Genomic DNA, 19,490 nt, shown 5'->3' on the forward strand with positions numbered 1-19,490 from the left:
TAGGGAGGTTGGAACAAGATGATCTTTAAAGGTCCCTTCCAACCCAAACCACTCTATGATTCTAGGATTGTCTTTGTGCTAAAAAAATTCTTTGGCAAACTTCCTATGACGTCCCTGTGTTCTGTTAGAATAGTCAGTAAAATAAATCCTCATGTATGTGGATCCTTCTCATCAAACCATAGCAGTCTTCAAATGGAAATAGGTTAATATAATAAAAATAAAGCAAATATATATAACCATATTTGATATAAATAAACGCATCACGATTGTCTAGTAGTCTGCTTTTGGATGTTGTGCTGTATGACACATTTGCAGAATGTACTCATAGTTTACCAGAAATGAAGTGAATTTGGTAAGAGATTGCATTTTCTCTGAAAGGTTCAAAGAACATTCCATAGAAGGATCATGACAGCTTTGAGAGACTATGGACTAGGTCCTTAGCAGATTACTCAGTGATTTGAATAGAGCTGAGTACATTGCCAGTGTTTTGCAAGTAACAATAAATGGTAATGTAAAATGGCATTTATGCTTTCTTTTTATTTCTACACATTTTAAAGCTGAAAAGGGATGATTAAACATTAAAACAATTCTTCAATCAACTGATTGACTGAACTGAACTCCTGGTACTGGACACTGTCTCATTATCAAATGAACACCAAAAAGACCAATAAAACACTTAAAGTTCAAAAGATGAAACAATGAAGTATGAGAAGTATCTGCACTCAGTGTGTCCTATTAACACCGTCTTTATTTCCTTTTTACAAAAAATAGAAATAACAACAGACAAAACATATGCAAAAAAAAATCAATGCTTTTGCCTTGGTCTCACTGAGGAGCTGGGCAGGCAGAGTCCTGGCTGAAACTTTGACAGTATATGCCATTGACAAAGGGAAATAAAGATACATGACAATATATCCATGCAAGACACAAAGTACAAAATGCGTTCTGTGGCCCAACAAACATTTTGGAGGTTGCCTGTGTCATAACAATTTTCAAATTGTTACTTTTGCTCACTCATGCCTTTACACAGCACAGCTTACAAACAAGTTACATATACACATATATCATAAAAAAGTTTTGTATATGGTCTAACTGCTACAAATTAAGGCATCCTAACAGCTGCTGTTTTGCTGGTGAGGGGTATGTCTCATATTAGTGTTTCAAAAGGATATATTTCAGGTATTTCAAACAAAGTGAGACGTCATGAGATGTGGTTTAGAGGAAGAATTCCTGCAGCTCTGGCTCTTCAGTACTCTTTTTACTGTCGGATTTCCAGCTTTTCCTATTGATGTCATCATGCCTGGAGAGAAAGAGAAGAAAATTACTCATGGTAACACTAACAATACAGAGGGATTTGCCCTGTGTTTGTTTACCTTGTTTTATTCCATTTGCAAGTATTGAGCTCTGACCTAATCTTTCTCTCTGAGTTTATTTCTCTAGATAAGTACTACACAAAATATTTTTTAATACTGTGGATTCTTACTGACTTTCTTGTAGCTCCTATTCTGAAATCAAAACTGGCTACAGATGGGACGATGAGGACCTTTTTAAGTCATGACATTAATTAGTACACTGTCATAATGTTCCGGTAATAATGGACACAATGTACAAAAATTCCTCATCCTTTAGGGAAAAGTACCATAGTGATAAAAAGATCCACTAAAGCAGACATTAGACATAGCCTGCTTGCTTCTGACTCTACCTGTAAGGGAATCATCTAGTCTCCATTAATGATCATCAGAGAGAAATAAACACTTTCAGAAGGTGATTCATTGGAGTTACTTTATATGCAGAAGTAGAAGATGGTGGGAAAGGCCATAAGAAAAATGACAAGCAGTAATTCTCTTTCTGACATGGGGCTTGTATCTCTTTTAACATTGTATTTTAGGTAAAATCTCAATTCAAAACATTAAGATTTTGTTAGATACACAGATAAGGATAATTTCTTTATAGTGTGTCTTCATTTCCACACTAGGTAAACTTAAATTAAAAAAAAAAAAAAATCTATCTATTGTGTATGAGACTCAAATGATAGCTTGCCAATTAAAGCAGAAAAATTCAACACTAAATATTTGTAACACTCAGTTTCTTCACTTCCTTTCACATGTCCTTGTCCTGAAGCCCCAGAATGTTCCCTCTCTCTTCAATGAACCTTCCAGATGAAGGATTTTTGATTAAGAATCCAGCTCACCGCAACTTCAAAAAGGTTGAAAGACTCATTTTTAGTTATTATCGCTGAGCAGCAAAACTCCTGCAATACCATCATGACTAGCTGGTTTGTTGCTGCAAAGGACAGATACTAGCAGGAGGGTAAAAACCCACAGCAAAGAGCTAGTGTATGTGGATAAGAAGTTTGCCTTAAACTCACATATTTTTTGAGCATGATTCTTGTAAACCAGAATAGCTTTATTCCAGTCTACAATGACCACAAAGAACCTCATATACGCAAGAGACTGATATTTAGGATGCTTAGATAACCTTGTGGTTACTTCAGGACTTAACAGAAGCTGACCTTCTCAGGGACCACAGTTGTGCAACCTAACAAGACAGCACGAGGGATCATTTTATTTTAAAATCCCCTTCATTCATCTAAATTACTGTTGCCACATACTCAAAGCAAGAGCAAAAGATATAGAATTGAGCTAGGTGAGGCAGAATTTGTAGGACTGAGTCTAAGGAGGTAAAAGAGGAGCACTTAATTTTTTGTCATAACTTTTTGGCACTTAATATGCATTGCTGTTATCAGCAGTATGTTTAGCTTTAACCATGGAGCTTTATTAAAGGATGCTTTCTAAGGCTAAGATAATTTGTTTCAATTAACTACTGTATTAGCTTAGACTCACAGTGCTGAAAGACCCTGTGGGTGAGTCCTCCATGTAGAGTCTCACTAGGTACTCCAAAGACCCCATTGTGCAGCTCTGCAGTTGCATTGTGACCTCAAATAGGATAATTTTTTAGCTAATGCAGATGTCTCTAGGTGGCAATCCTGAACAGATATGCCTTTTACAACTGTGCCTGCTGACCTGAAGGAAATGTATTACTAATATTACTAATTGCAAACCAAATTCCTAATATTTTATGGTGCCTGTGTCACCACAGAAATACTAAACATCCCCTCATGCAACAGGCACTGATGCATGATCATAACAGTTCACAACAGAACAACTGTAAATCGTCTGGAACAAGGCCTAAAATACTTTCATATTGATTTTATACTGTTCTAGTTTGAATCGTAACTGTTTTGTTAGACATATAGATAATCACCCTTTTTCTAGAGTATATATTTGAAGTTGTAATTTATCCAGCACTAGGTCTGGCAGTGGGATATCTGCTAGGTTAAATCCACTTTCTACTTTAGAAGCATGCCCAGTTTACTATCTGACAGAAACCTGATGGCAGATTCTGCTGATTGCCCCTGACATATGAAGCAGTTTTTGCCCCTAATAGCTGCAGCTAATACAGGGTTTTGTATTGATATGGTGAGTTAGTGCTTACTTTAATGTACTGCAGATGTCAGATGATTTAAAGTGTGGGAAAGAACCATTCATTGGCGTACATGTAGGATGGAAAAAAACTACAAGCACTTGCTTGTAGTTGTTATATGCAAGAAACCAGCAAATCCTTCCAAAAAGGGAAAAAATATCCCAATCCACCCTGCACATCTGAAATTTGATCTAGGGCCTTAAGAAAAACAGAGTGTATCAAATTTTAAAAGGACACTAGAAAATTTAAAATAATCCTCTACTATTATGCTATGACCAATTTGAAAAAGTAAACTGCAAAGCCTTGATGTACTTGGGTGAAATGAATGAAAAAATAAAATCAACAAAATCAACAGAGGCTGAAGAAGCTGGAAACTGGTGGACAGGAATGCCATCTGACTGAAGGTAGATTTTATATAATGACTTTAGATTTCAGAAGCTGCTAATAAAATCTGCTATATAAAGTTCTACAGTTACAATGGTTTTGGGACTGTACCCAGAAATATAACCCCCAATATAACAGTCTACAAAGGCTTAAAATACCAAAGAGTGCACTGTTTTCCAGAAAAATTCTTTTTCAAAATAGCTCTGAAATGGCAATTACAGTCTCCCCAGACCATTCAGGGAAAATTCAGACACTGTCCAGGGGCTTGTAGTACACGTGATGTTGATGTTCTTCTATTATTTAAATTTCACAGGCTACAGGGCAGCATGCAGTGGACTACCAACAGGCACCCATTTTGCCATTCAAAAATCACAACACATGCTAAAAGGCATGACGAAGGCTGGTTTAGAAGCTCTGAGAGCCTTCAGGTCTGCATTCTGATTTCTGAAAAGCACAATTCTTCTTCCATTCTTCTGCGATTTTTAGAAATTTCATGCCACAGACTCTGGCACACAATTTGCCCACTTCTGTCCTAATCTGTGGGTACAATATCAGTCTCCTCAAGCTGTGCCCCTACTGCACTCTGCTCCTTGTTTCCTACTCTCTGGTTTTCCACGTGCCCATCGCCACGGGGGCAGCTTCAGGACAAGGTACCTGGATCAGCAGTGCCTGGAGGCATAGCCAGGAGTCCAGGAGGCATAGCCAGGAGTCCAGGGTTAACCTTCACCCTCCCAGCAGGTGACTCTGCAGCTCTGCAGCAGCAGCCAGACCTTCCCCATCTCTCGCTGCTTCTCGGGAAATGCCATGCTGCCAGGGATTTCTCACTCAAGAGCCTTTACACAAGGCAATACTGAGTTACGACAACTGGCTACATGTGGGAGATGGCTTTAACATAAGGATGAGATTAATGGGTTTTGTATTACTCCATGGTCTGGACAGGCAGCTGAGTGTTTTGACTGGAGGCTGCCCACTGATGCTCCCTCACACTGTTGCTGTGCCGGCAGTTTTCTGCACTGGAATTTCCCGCTTTGTTTTCAGGAGAGAATTAAACCTCTTGGAAACCTTACAGTTCTGTTTCTGGTTTCATATACACTGTGCCAATGACTTCAGAACAAGACTCCCATTTCCATTACGGAAATTGAGTTTTTAAGTATGGGAAGGTCCTGGCATTAGAAAACAAGCTAAGAAAAAAATTTATTAGACGTTTGAAAAAGAGTAACTTGAAAGCAATTTAGGCTCCCAAACTACAGAATGACTAATTTATAATTTTCCCAGAAGTATCTTCAAATGTATAATTTTAGTGTGAATAGCAATCATTTCCAGGCCTAATGAAAGGATTTAAATCTCAGTTTAACAGAAAAAAAAAAATCATCACAAGGATTTTTGTTGAATAAAAATGGTAGGTAATTTTTACAAAGCATTTGCTTATAAAATAAAAGTACATTTTGTCAAATGTTGTTTTTTCCAACATGTCTTTATGGACCTTGCAGGACCAGTCTCTATCTACCTGAATGGTCCTGATGGAACACGTCTAAATTAAGGAGTTTGAAACAGTTAAAGTTACCAAACTTTTAAAAAACTGATTTAACTTCAAAGTCTAAGGGACTGTAAGAAAAATATGTGAAAAGAGGAGAGTACTAGACTTAAAGCACAGCATTCTGCCTCATGTTCTCTGTACTCTCCATTTAGAGATGAACCACGGTCTTTTTGCTCTGCTCATGAGAGGAAATTTAATTTCCATTCTCATCTGGTACTTGACTTTCATTCAACAGAGGCTGAATACTCAGCCAAAGTGCGCTATAGTCCCCGGTGGATTTATGAGTATGAATACTTTCTATACTGGCTTGGAACTGAAATCCTGTAGCCAGTTCAATAGTGACATCAGCAGAAATCCATCATAAATTTCTGCTTTTCTAGGAATTTAGATATTCATCTGTTCATCTATTCCCTTTGTATGCATCAATCAATTCCAGTATTTCAGTTATGAATAATGTTAGCAAACACATGAATTTGAGAAAACAAAGCAAAAGAGATGCTAAACATCAGCATGCATAAGCACATACCAAGCAAAGTTACACAGAAGTTCTTCATTCAACGTGCTAGAGGAAAGACTGGTGTAGCTGAAGTAAGGACCCTAAGGGAGTACAACATCGTAACGGTTAAAAACATGCACTGAGCTTACCACATGCATAACATGGAAGTCTACCAAAACATGCAAATAGCCACAATAACATTTTAACAGATTTCTTCTTGAGCTAGGAAATGAGGCTGAATCTGTTACCTCTTTGAGATGTGTGCTGTGGTCCTTTGGGTTGGTAAGAAAATGTATTCTTTCTGCAGTTTTGATGTTGGCAACAATGATATGCAAACACAGCCTTTCCACAGGCAACATGCATTTTACAGTGCAAGCCTCAATACTGTTAGAGTTACCCCATCCAACTCTTCAAATTTCTTAGGGAACTATGAAAACTGCTCATGACCTTGCAATCTATCAGAACATCTTTGAAGACAGACTGTCTTTTCCTATGTCATTATAAAATCTGGATCACTCCTTTGAAAAAAAAATGCCATTGTCTTATGAACATACTTCTACGTTAAATTGGCTGTTGGACTAGATGGTGCATGTCTTTAAAGACTCAAATCAGTAGTTCATACTGTGGTTCTGAGTAAAGTTCAATAAAGGCAGTCCCACTTCAATTTAGCCTATTACGTCTCCTTTGAATTTTTCATTTCATTTCACATTCTGCTATAGCACTGCTGTTCTAGCAGTACCCCTAATATGGACTGTTCACTGTTTCCTAGTTCTCTTTCCACTGGTTTTTTCCATACTCATTTTGCCTCCTCTGTGCCTAAGATTTTCCTGTGTTTTTCTCCCATTACCTTGTCATACTTTTTACAGTATATAATTCACTATTCCTCCTCTTGGCCTGCTTTATGTTCTTTTTTTTCATCTTGAAATTATTCTTTCACCTCATGGCTTTCCATCCACCCCTTCCCTCCCACCCTGTCTTTCACAGAGGATTAAATCATCTACCATTCCCTCTCACTCAAATTTTATTGTATCTCCAGATGCTCGTACTTCTCCTCTCTGCTCCACAAACACATTGCGCTCAAAGTATTTCCTACCTCTGTCTCTTTCATTCAATATTTTTTCTTTTTTCTTGGAAGATACATTTGTTCAAAGTATTTTCTCCTTTCTTTTGAACAGGAGAGCCAGCCTCTAACTGGAGACAGCCCTCTTTCTGTTGGGATCCCAAAAAGGGCACTCCGTTAACTGCAGAGAGGGGATGATCTGGATCCAGTACATTTTGCTACAGACCATCCATATGCTCTGACATGAGAAGACTGTGGGCCATCAGGAAACGGTGGGCAAAGAAGTCTGGGTACTCACAGCCTCAATGGCTAGGGCATGGCTGTGGCTCCCTCAGAAACAGGAAGCACCACTTCTGCTAGTTTTTCCTCTTTATATTCTATCACTTATTTTTATCCTGTTGGCCTCGTCAGTCTTGGCTATAGGACAGGACAGGGCTAGTCCTTCAGTTATTTACTCCTCAGAAATCCCACAGATTCAGGCATGACATTCTCATTGTACAACTTGTCACTCAGAGCAACACCAAATATCATTTCCAGGTGAATCATATCTCTGTGGAAAGCTTTCAACATATGACTCACGTGCACTAGGACTACAGACTTTGTACACAAGCAACACCTGCCACTCCTTGGAAAAGCCTTCCAAAATTAAAACAGTGGATGGGCTTTCTACAGGTCAAATACAGTAAAGCATTTGTGTGCATCCTTTTGCTATAGAAGGGCAGGAGGAAGAAGCTGTCAAACTTATTCATTACTTAAAGAGACAAGAGAAAAACAAGGCCCTTTCTCCTTTCAGTGCACTCACTGGTTTGTTTCTTCCTTTTGTGCCAGCTGCAGGATTTCCCTTGCTGTCTGCTGTCTTCCTTCCTAATGAGGTAAAAGGCAGCGTTGATGAGGTTTTGATCAGGTTTGCTGCTTGACAGTTATTGTTGTTATTTTGGTTGCCACTCAGTGTCTCCATTATGGACCGAAAGGTTCCAAAAGGCCTTTTCAGCTGGTCTCCCCCTGGCTCTCCAGAGCTGGGTGGAGCCCGCACGAGTCCCTTGCCTCGGTCTTTATCCTTTTCCTCGTTTAGGTCTGACTCTGCCAACTCCACCTGCACCACAGGCTCCTCAAAAGTGACTCGGAGTTTCAAATTTTGGGAGGTTCTGCGCTTTGAAGATGGAGACTTGAGAGCACTCTTAGGGCTGGTGGCAACCTTTTGAGCAGTGGCACTGTCCGTGCAGGATGAAGAGTTGTCTCCACAAAACTGGCTCTGAGGTACAGTACCAGACTGATACGGGGCTTCATTATCTGGATCACTGCTCTCTGAAGTAGGGGAAGGACTGTGGCCATCCACAGACTTAGAGACCCTGATACCAAAAGGGAAGCGGCGTCCTGCTGCAGAAGTGTGTTTCTTAATCATCAGGTGCAAACTCTCTGTGCTCTCAACACTCTCCACTATGGGCTGAGGCCTTGGTTTGTCAGTTCTTTTCACAGGGGTGTTCTTCTGGTCCTCGCAATTAGCTGAGTCTGTGTCAGACTCGCTGAGTGACCTCTGCATCAGTTGCCTCAGTCTGGCTAACTTCAGCTCCCTTTTCTCTGGCAAAATCTTCTTCACGTTCTTGGAAGATGCATGAGCATCCTGAAATTCCAAAGTCAGCTTTTCCTGCATACAGACGTTTTCAGAGATTTCCTTCCCCAACAACTGGCGCAAGATTTTATCCGAGTCCTCATCTTTTATCTTGGCTCGATTGCGACTAGAAGTTCCCAAGCTGCCAAGAATCTGAATCCCATCTTGGGTGTTCAATTTACTTTTTGGTGGAGACAATTCATCTGCTTCAGATGTTTTCCACTGGGGTTTGCCAGAAGCAGGAGATGATGGTGAGCTTAAAGAAAAAGAAAAAAAAGGAGGAGGAAATACCACAGCCAAAATAATGCAAATATAAAATGTGAAACTGCCATTTACAGTGTACGTGTCTGTCTCAGCTTATTGTTACTTTACTTCTTCATTGCTACTCACATGGAATTCATTACTATGATGCCACAGTGAAGATTACCGAGAAGGATGTAACCCTGCTTCCACTCCTAATTAAGATTTGAGTCTCTGCACTTTCTCTCACAAAGAAAATTCCTTAGAATCAAAACTTAGAATGATTATTTCAATGCCAAAGTTGAGTTTCTGTGGAAAACTTTAGAGAAACTACTGTTTCCTCTTTGTGGGAGTTGACATGTTTTAAAAGGTGAAAAAACCCCACAAGGCCAAATGCCTACTATGCGAGTCACATCATAATACAAAAGCAGCTTATTCTAAATACTGCGAAAGTACCAGCTCCCTGCATAGCAATGATTTCATAAATCTAAACTTCATCTGGTATTAACAATAGCCATATAAGACCTCATAAAAAGTCAGGGCCATTTGCACTCAAAACCTTTTCAGATATGAAATACTGAAAAGCATGGGAAAGGTGACATGAATTTATTTCAATACTATTAGAATAATAAATTAAATTTAGAATCCCAAATGTTATATAGTGAGGAAACAGCAATCTCTAGTAAGTCTGATTTTCAAAGAACATAAATTACAGACACCATTTCTTTCCCCATGACACATGCCAGAGCTCATAATACTCCACATTCTTATTTTAAACCACGTTTTCTCTAAGCAAGGGTAAGGTGACAAAATTAAGGTTAGTGTGAGACGGTGAATTCATCAATTTAATTTCTTTTTTCAAAAGCAAAATACTCTAATGAGTCCATAGTTCTCACAGTGTACAGCATTCACATGCCTATACTAGCAACCTCATGTTCAATTCATTTTGTGCTTTTTCTCCTGTGGCAAACTGAAACAGACACCGAAGAATATGTATGTATCTACAATAGACATTCCTAGTAAAAGAGACAGAATCTCTTCAATCTGCTACTGGCTCCTTGGATGGTGATAATAACCACAAGTGAGTTCTAGCTGGAAGGAAAATTAGTAGCCAACTATGAAATAATTTTTTTAATAATAGAATATAATTTTCAGACCTGCTCACTCAACTAAGACGATGTTGAAACCTACCCTTTCACAGGAATAATGAATGATGAGAGATCTGCTCTCACATGATCTTATCTGACACTGAAAGTAAAACAGCCCTGATGCTCACTAGTACTCAGATGTGAGACCACTTGGAGAGACCAAGCAGCAAAAATCACAGAAACAAAATGAGATGGAAGGCAGTGTTTGGTCCCATTGTCCCTGCCAAGCTGGCAGACAGGGAAGACAAAGACCATGTTTCTAAAAAAAAGAACAAAACAACTCCTTCAATCCCAATGTCTTTGTTATCTACTTTTCTACCTATTTGCACTTGTCTGAAACATTGACACATGAAATTCAGGCACATGGAGCATTTGTGCAGAAAAGTGCTTGAGATTCTGTGAGAATGGAAAAAAAAAGAGCAGTCACTGATCCTATTGGTTCATATTTGATGACCCAAAGCTCTGACCATCAATGCCTGCAGAAGCTTTTATGCTGGCTTTATACTTTTTATACAAGCTACTGCAGGCAAAAGATTTAATGAGCACAAGGAGTCTCATTAATCTGAAAGCAGGTTTTGTGGGTAACTGGCTTTATGAATTACTGCTGGCAGTAATGTATGGTGCACCACCACAGGTCAAACTGTACAACTTTCCTAGGGGTTTCTAGGATCTTCTGCTATTCATCTAATAGAAAATATATTTTATTCCACTGTAAATCTGATTTTCACTCTGTTGGGAAATAGGAACTATTCATTTCATACTCAAAATTTCCAATATTTATACAACATTACCCAATGTCAAATTCTAGAAGCTCAGCTTCAAGCCCATGAGGTAAAAAACCACATTTACTTTACAGAACACATCTACTATTTAGACAGGTCACACCTTCTCCTGATAACTGATACCATGAAACTGTGCAAATCCAGGCTGCAGCACAATTCCAGTCACCTTACCTTGGGGATGTGGGCAGTGACTTGCCCTCTGACCGCTGGGTTTCTAAAAGCTGCTGGAGTTGGTTCTGTAATGTCACACGTTCCACTGTTTGCCTGCAAGAAAATGCAAGACTTCACCTTGAATTGTAAAACTATCAGCGTTAGTAAGCTAGAAGATAACTGATACTACCCGTTCAACTTTGTATTCAAAAAGAAGCCCTCTTCACCTATACTTTACATAGTGAATAAAAAGAGAAATAATAAATAATAGCATAAACAGAGAGTTTGCACTTGTATCTGAATCCCTGTGGACATTTTGTGATCACTGTACAAAACCAATGAAGAGACGCTTACTTGTTAGAGATTATTTATTATACTTCATACAAGGACAAGTGTGGGATCATAAGCAGCAGTTAGTGGAACTGAGTGACTCACAGAAGATAATAGTCCAGAAACAAAGATATGGCAGAGTGAGTTTAGGGCCACTTGGTTCTTACTTGTTTGTGTTAAGGAAGAGGAAAAGGACACATTAAGGAGTCTCCTCCTACATTTGGTGGATGGCTTTTACTCAGCTAAACAGCTTAGGCAACTGCTCTCTCCTTTTCTATCTGCAAAAGGAGGAGCCTTTGCCCACTGGGAAGGGCTGGTCCAAGCTACTTCAGCTGCAAGACAGGGCTAAGTGTGACCTCTGTGTATTCAGGGCAGTAGGAAAAACCACATCTGCTTGCTGCCCAACTTTATCAAAGGTCCTACCTGTGCTCTGCACCCACCTTATACTCAATAGTGCTGTACTTAATGCAGTCTATCATTTCCAGTGCAGTGTTTTGATGTACACTGCTTTGTAAATAACTTTAGAGACCAATGTTTTAAAAATTGCAGAATTTTAGTAGATATAAATCATTAGTAATACGAAAGTTACATCCATACTAGAAACTCCATTTACCATAGAACTGTAATCACAATCTCTGTTGTCCTATGTCATACTTATTCCCATAGGAAGGACTCAGTTGAACAAGATAACCTGCAAACCTTCAAGTAGTTCTGTGAAAATGAAGGAATAGACCAATTTGCCACAAAAAGTTCTCCCTCTCCCTGTTCCCATCCAATTAAGACCTTCCATTCCAACATCAAAACACCCCTTTAGCTTGTTCACCACTGCAGGTAACATTCAATCCTGTTTAGTGACCTTAAGGTCCAGTGCCTCTGCACAGACAGAATTATTGGGAAACTACTAGAAAACAAGAGACTTACAGGTTTTTTTGTTGCTGTACATATGCTTTCACCTGGCATACAATTGGTACATTTGGTTTTATTCCCTGGAGCTGATCAAATGACCATGTGAAAATGACTTTTTATCTGCTTCTCCCAGGCTCTGCTTCTGTTGCTGTAGAGATAGTATGTTTTTAGTACTTTTATTCTTATTGGATCTGCAGAACTCATACAGTTCTCTGCCAGTGAGCTGGACTCCTTCCTAGCTCACATGCCATCAGCAGAAGAGTTAGCTGAGTTCCAAAGGCAGTCTTTCTAACTGGCAATGTCAAAGCCAGAAAGAATCCAGATTACTTTTTAGACTCAGGGTTGTACTTGCACAGCTAGCAGAAAAGAAATGTTTTACTTTTAACATACAAGAGTGGATCTGAAAAGTGCTACAGAAATAAAGGTGGGGTTTTGATATACTGCCTTGCCATCATATTCTACAATACAACCGTGCTTTATGTAGATCATTTCTTCCTTTAAGTTTCCATCTTCCCTCCTCTTGCCTACACACTTCCTTAGGCTATTTTAAAATTACTCCTACTATCTGTCAAAATCGGCTTAAATTGCAACTCCCCAGATACCCTCTTTTAAGAGCCAGGGAAATTTTCATTTGAGATTAGATTTTGATGCAATTTAATTGTTTTATTTGCCTTTTATGCTTCTTTCACCTCTATTTCTAAATATCTAAATAATGTAGATATCAGCTTCTTATGTTTTTAGCTTTAATGGAAATCTCTGACACCTCCTCTGCTGAGTTAATGTTCTCATTCCACTTACTTAAACATTTTTATTGTGATAAAACAATTAAAGTTTCCTCCATTTTCACAGTTTAACTAGTTAGTAAATAGCTCACAGAAACCCGCATGTTTTGCCAGCACTATCCGTAAAGATATATAACATACAAATATAAAACTAAGACAACATTGAAAACAAGGGATCAAAACTTCTTGGAATAGTAATACTGCTAAGTATAAGATTTAGGATACAAGATGACTGTAGCTTCACAGGTGAGAAGGTCTACTTACTTTATGATATTTAATGTCCAAATTCTGAAGGTCTTGGCTTAGACAATGTTCCCAGTAAGTAATATGTAAGGACCCTTCTGTGTCTAATTAGACAATTGTGGACCCCAGCTACCTCCTAATGTAATCAGGGAGTCCAGTAATTGAACAGGGAACAGGCTGAGGCACTGGGCGCTACTGAAGTATCTTTCATAGTACGCTGCCTTACTTCTCTGTTTTGTTTCAAATAAAACAAGAATGGCCACTCTATAAAGCAGAAAATAAAACAGCTTAACTAAATAAAAAAGATATGAACATTGTAAAGTTTCTACTGGGTTTCTTACTATATGCCTATATAACACTACCACAAAAAAAAACCCAAAACAAAACAAACCAACAAATAAACCAGTAACATACACATACCTTATCATACCACTATAATAATTTTTTATTCAGCTATTTTTACAGCTATTCCTATGAAGTTTCAGGAAAATAATGAGTTTTGTTTAGAGAACAGAGAAAAGTGGTGGCAACAGATGATATTCAACCACTTTTTCATCTTCATCTTTTGACTCATGGTTTGCTTTAATCTTTGCCTTGCCAGAGATTTTGGCTTTACAGTGTATCAAAAATATCAACAAGTGTCTCACTCATTAATAGCTTTGCACATCCAGGTCCATAAACATAGGACAGTGTAACCCTTTGGGAATGCAGGTAGAACGGTCTGTCTTCAAGCAGCATTGTAAAAGATGACTAGGGAAACATTAATTTTATGTCATTAGTTCTGACTTGGTCTCATCAAGCCAGGAAAGCCCAAAAAATACAAGTCATTACCGCTAATGTCATCAGTGCTAGAAACCATGTATTTGTGCAGGTAGGAATTTTCTACACTGGCAACTAAGGTTTTTTTAGACAGATGAATTAGTGACGGAATAACTAAGATTGTAAGACTTATGGAGACCTCATAAAGTAAATGAAAGCCAAGATTTTGTATAGACTTTGTGAGAAACTTTTGTGACTGTCCTAAGCATTTTGTTTAGTTCAGAAAGTCCTATTGGATTGACTAAACATCTATAATTAGCAAGAGACATAAACCAAAGCTTTTATTTTGAAGCCAGTAATAGCAGATTTTGTGGGCCGCTTTCCTTTTACCTATGGAAAGAACTGCTTGGTTCCTTCTCTCTTTTGGGGAAAAGTCTCAGTTAACCCTCTTGTGAAAATTTGATGAAACATTTGTAGCTACCACTTATTTCCTTCTTTCTAATATAAATGCTTTTCTTTCTGAATGGAGAGTTAGACCCAACTCAAAAGGTTTTGCTATACTCCTCTGAATTTGTCATCTGAGCTGCTTTGGATCAAAGAGCTGAAAGATGTGAAGACTCTGGCCAGATGTGATTTTATTGTTTTGGTTTTGTGCCTTCTTTTCAGGAATGGTTCCAAAGACTGTGATGGACTGCGATAACATCTCTCTAAAACTGCTCTGTGTTGCCTTGATGACTGGAAGAACTCAAAAAGAGAATGAAAGACAGTACTTCCTTCTTTGGTTGAGGACCTTTGAAGACAGGTCTTGCTAGGTGCTGGTCTAAGACAGTTTCTGTGCTGCTGTTCTTCTTGCACAATATCAACCACCCGTCTTCCTGTGGTTGGGGACATACGGTATTATCAGGGAGAGGCTCTTATCACTGGTTAATAAGGCACCCAGAATAAAAGAAGATTGCATAATCAGCTCGTATTTACAGCAGCTGAGGGAAGGCTGGGAAGCACATAAGGGCTTTCTGTGTTGATATTGACTATTCAGGTAATCCATCATGATACAATCATAACTCCTCTGTCTCTAGAACAATGTCCACTAACACCAGCAGAAGTGGGTGGAGAAAATACAGGAAAGCCAGCTCAGCTGCCCAGGTTGGAGCTATTCCTATGTAACAATTTGAAGTGACTTAGACTGTAAACTGGACCTCCATCTGTTGACATCTGATGCTTTCAGGATCTACAGGGGTGCTATAGCCAATGAATTCTCCTACTATTCCAGAAGTTAAAAACCTTGAGAAGCTGTCCCAGACATGTACTTCATACCATCCTGTCCTGGTTCTGGCGAGGACAGAGATAATTTCACAAGGAGCCAGGACAGGTGACCCAAGCTGGCCAGGGGCTATTCCATACCCTGTGACATCATGCTCACCATAAAAAGGGGCTAGTCGGGCAGGGGCGGGTGTGGTGTGCCTCTGAGAGGGCTGAGTGTCTGGTTGGTTGTTGAATCGGTAAATTGTTCTCTGTTATCACCCATTGTGAACATTCCGTTATCAGTACTGTTGTTGATTGTTCCCCTCTCCCTTGCTGTCCCAGTAACCTGTCATCCCAACCCACGAGGCTTTGCCTTTGTTTTTCCGTTCTCCTCCCCATCCCGCCAGGGAAGGGCTGAGTGAGCGGCGCGTGGTGCTCAGCTGCCAGCTGGGGCTGAACAACAGCACATCCTTGGACTTTTATGCAGGATGGGGCTGCAAAACAGGGATAGAGTCTTCATCCCCTCTGGCTCCTGAGCAGGGGCCTCTGAACATGGTCCATTGCTTCTATCAGAACCACTCATGGCCTGAGGCTTGCAGCCCAGACAGCCATGCAGAAGCTGTTCTTCAAGCAGAAAGTAGAATATTTCACTGTCTCAGTAAACTGCAGCAGGGTTACACAGGGCTCTTATGTCTCTTGGTAGAAGAGGAAGAAAAGGCTGATGCTGCACTTACTGGAGCTAAATCCAAAGCCTGAAAAAACAGGCTGCTGAAGGGAAGCAGATTTAACTCCAGCTGAGACAAGCAAAGGAACCATCAGGAGCCAGATAAAAAATCATTTAAATGACTTCCTATGCATGCAGTCTGTGAGATGACAAAGAAGAGACTTGGAAAAGTGTTAATGCTTTTGTCAGGAAAGTCAGAACTACACTATTTCTATGGGGTTAAACAGCCTGCTGACTGACATAAGTCTTTTGTTTCCACATGAGAGGTAACACTTATATCAAGTACTGGGTGAGCACTGAAGAGAACTGAAACGGAGAATCTTTCTACTGTGTGTGGTTTTTTTCTGCTGGGTTATGGGGAAAATCAATTTCATTATATATTGAGATGAGTCAGGTGCTAATGCAAGCTACTCAGGAAATACCCTATATTCTGGTTTTTTTTTTTTTTCCTATATATCAGTTGATTGGTATATTTTCGTATTTCTCAGTAAATGAGTCAACTACAAAACACCTGGTTCTTTGAAATGTCCAGTGAACAGTGTTAGAATGTGAAATTATGAAAACTGTGAAAATTATAATAATCCTTAGTTTACTGTTTGCATTTATGGGAGTATAAATGTAAAAGAAGAGTGATGATATCACAAAGAGAAAATGCCTGTATCATATAAAACTTAGAGGAACAAACATAAAATTAAGCATACTTCAGATGCAGGAAGGTATTCTGTAATGACAGAAAGGACTGCTTCTACACCACACTGCTACTCCTTTTGCTGTAAAAACGCAACAAATTAAATACCTGATTATACCAAAAGGGCAAATCAACAATATAGAGAATTTTTACCCTTATTTTCAAGACATCCAGTTTGAAACCAAAGATTGTATCACTATAATGGATTGGCCGCAATTGGCAGCACCCACACAGCTGGTCTCTCACTCCCCCTATTCCTCAGTGGGACGGGGGCAGAAAATAGGAAGAACAGAGGCAAAAAAGCTCGTTGGTCAAGACAAAGACAGGGAGATAACTTACCAGTTACTGTCATGGGCAAAAGAGATTAATCTTAGGGAATTTAACTTAATTCATTGCCAATTAGCATAAATTTTTCATTATTGATTCAGGTATTGGGAAACACAAAAAGACAGACATTTAAAAGATCTATCCTCCCCTTTTCCAGGCTCAATTTCACTCCCAGGTTCATCTGCACTACAAGCCTCTCCTCTCCCCCATTCTCAGGCTTCACTCAAGACTCCTCTCTTCCCCTCTTGTCATAGCTGCAGGTTACTCCCAGTCTTTTCAGTGAGACAACGAGCAGCACAGGCCAGGATCTGTATGTAGCAGTTCCCCTCTGCTGCTGCTTCCTTCTCTGGAAGCAAGTTTTTTCTGGAGTTCTAGTGTGGGTCCTTTACCAGCTGCAGTCCATTTGGGGAAGCACTGGCTCTGGTGTGGGCTTACCCATGGGCCGCAGTACTTCCAGGGGGTGTACCTGTTCTAGCATGGGTACTCCATGGGCCACAGTCCCTCTGCGTGTGTGCCTGCTCCACCATGGTGCACCTCCTGCTCCTCTGACCTTGGTGTTCCCTCTGTCACTCTTCTGTTCCCTCCTCCTCTCTGGCATTTGCTGTCCCTTCACAAATATGTTTTCACAGAGGTGCCACCAACTTGCCTGATGGGCTTAGCTGTGTCCTGCAGTGGGTCTGTTGTGGAGCTGGCTGGCACCACTTGTGTACAGCAAAGGAGAGCCCCTCACTTCTTCTCACAGAGGCCACCCCTGCACCTCCCCTGCTAACAGAGTCTTGTAATTTATACCTAGTACAATTACCCACATGCTGCTTGCATAAAATGATATGGTCTCCTCTAAACATGGGATTATCAGAAGCTACTACAAGGTAGTTGACAATGTTTCTTGATCATGTTTCTAAGTTGGAACAAAGCTAGGTCAGTGCTGATGGTTTCTGAGTCTTATGAGTCTATTGACATGCTAAGTGACACTAACAGCACCTACAATAAAAGCAAGCAATTGCATAAATTCATGTTTCAAAGTAACAGGTTTTTTACAGAACGTTTATTAAAAACCATACTAAAATATTAAAACCAGCTCCTATGAAGAAAAAACAGAACATAAAATATTTCCTAAGTAACCATTGTGGGCTTTGGTGACCTTCCAAGTCCAAAAAAACCCCTTCAACTACTATTTCCATTATTCCTCCCAACATCAACACTCAGTACTGTAACTGGGAAGAGCCACCCATGGTATATAAAAGCATGCTATGTGAACAGAAGTTATGATCAGCAATGATGTGATCCCAAGGTATGCAAAGGGATTGCTTCATACACAAGTTTTTCCACTCCCACTTCCTTCATCTACATTCCAAGCAAACTGCCACAAAGAGAACAGCTGAAAAGCTGAGCTGCTAAAGGTGAAGGGGTGAATGCCTGAGAGCAGGAAAGAGTGGAAAAATAAGGTAGAAATATGACTTGGAAATATCATATATAAGAAGCAGAAAACAGACACTGCTAATAAATTGAAGACAAAGTAGGGTATTGTTTTAAGAATGATCCCTCTGCTAACAATGAAACACTTACTCCTTCAGCTGCTTAGTTAGCTTGACAACCTGAGAGGCCAATGACATACATGTCTCCACAACTACTAAGTAGCGGGAGCACATGGTGTGCCCGTGTCGCTCAGCACTTTGTGAGGGTTTCTCTCCCACGTGGTTTTGCATGGTGACATTTGCTCCATATTCAACCAATGTCTGTAAAAACACAAAAGGAAACATTGACATCTGTAAGTGTAAGTCTCTGCTGTCACTTCTGGCCAATTGCAGTAATGGCTGGATGCAAAGCACTCCTGAATAAAATGCTTGAAAATGTTGGTCTAAGCCAATAATTTTTATAATTTCAATGACAAGTCTGTATGCAGCTTGAACTCAAAAACACATACCACCAAAATGAAAACAGTGGGACCACCAAATGAAAACAGAAGACTTACATTTAGGCACCTATTGATTCTCTCCTGAGTCACAGTAACAAACTTTTTCAGATGCACTTGTCTATGCATTACTAAACATTGTGCTAACTTTGCACATGGTAGACCTAGAAAAGAAGACACAGGCAAGTGCAATTCAAAGGACATCTGTGCTACGTAACATCAGGGACCAGGGCAGAGTGAACACATTGCTAGCCAGTTTATAGAGGGTGGTGATGAGCTATAATGGCTTACCAGGCCTGGTACTTGCTGTTCTTGGGATCTCTGCACTGCAAGGTATTGCAACACACCCTTAGAATCTCATTTTAGGAATGTCTTTGCTATAATATTTGCTGACTCCTTTTGTGGTTTAGCTCTCTATTTCCTACCACAGCAGAATCCCTGAGTTTAGAACATTCAACACAGCAGTCTCAATGTCCTGATTCCTTAGCCAAGTGATGTTTGGATGTTGGCAGATACTTTCCAACAACTCCTTTAGGTCAGACAGGCCCAAATTTCCTTTTTGCAGAAAGAAATCTGTATAATGACTTTTTCAGTCTGGTTGGGTGGGGGTTTTTTTGTTTGTTTGTCTTGGTGGTTTTTTTTCTTGTTTGGGTTTTTTTTGGTTTTTTGGGGGGAGTTTGGGTTTTTT

The 19,490-nt window shown here is 39.7% G+C and overlaps 1 protein-coding gene across 3 annotated transcripts in view; it reads right to left on the reverse strand.

The window, feature by feature from the left end:
- Positions 1-730: 730 nt before the first annotated feature.
- SNCAIP (synuclein alpha interacting protein) overlaps positions 731-19,490 on the reverse strand; it is a 94,956-nt gene continuing 76,196 nt past the window's right edge. For 2 of the 3 annotated variants that reach the window (XM_054810363.1, XM_054810362.1), the window contains exons 8-12: positions 18,457-18,626; positions 10,911-11,003; positions 7,763-8,825; positions 5,931-6,001; positions 731-1,300 (exon numbers count right to left, since the gene is read on the reverse strand). In XM_054810363.1, coding sequence (XP_054666338.1) covers positions 1,216-1,300; positions 5,931-6,001; positions 7,763-8,825; positions 10,911-11,003; positions 18,457-18,626 — 1,482 coding nt within the window. In that variant the 3' untranslated portion in view covers positions 731-1,215. The remainder of the gene's footprint in view (positions 1,301-5,930; positions 6,002-7,762; positions 8,826-10,910; positions 11,004-18,456; positions 18,627-19,490) is intronic. The other variant, XM_054810364.1, reaches the window with a different exon arrangement.

The sequence above is a fragment of the Grus americana genome, chromosome Z (genome assembly GCF_028858705.1).
Source record: "Grus americana isolate bGruAme1 chromosome Z, bGruAme1.mat, whole genome shotgun sequence".
Taxonomy (NCBI): domain Eukaryota; kingdom Metazoa; phylum Chordata; class Aves; order Gruiformes; family Gruidae; genus Grus; species Grus americana.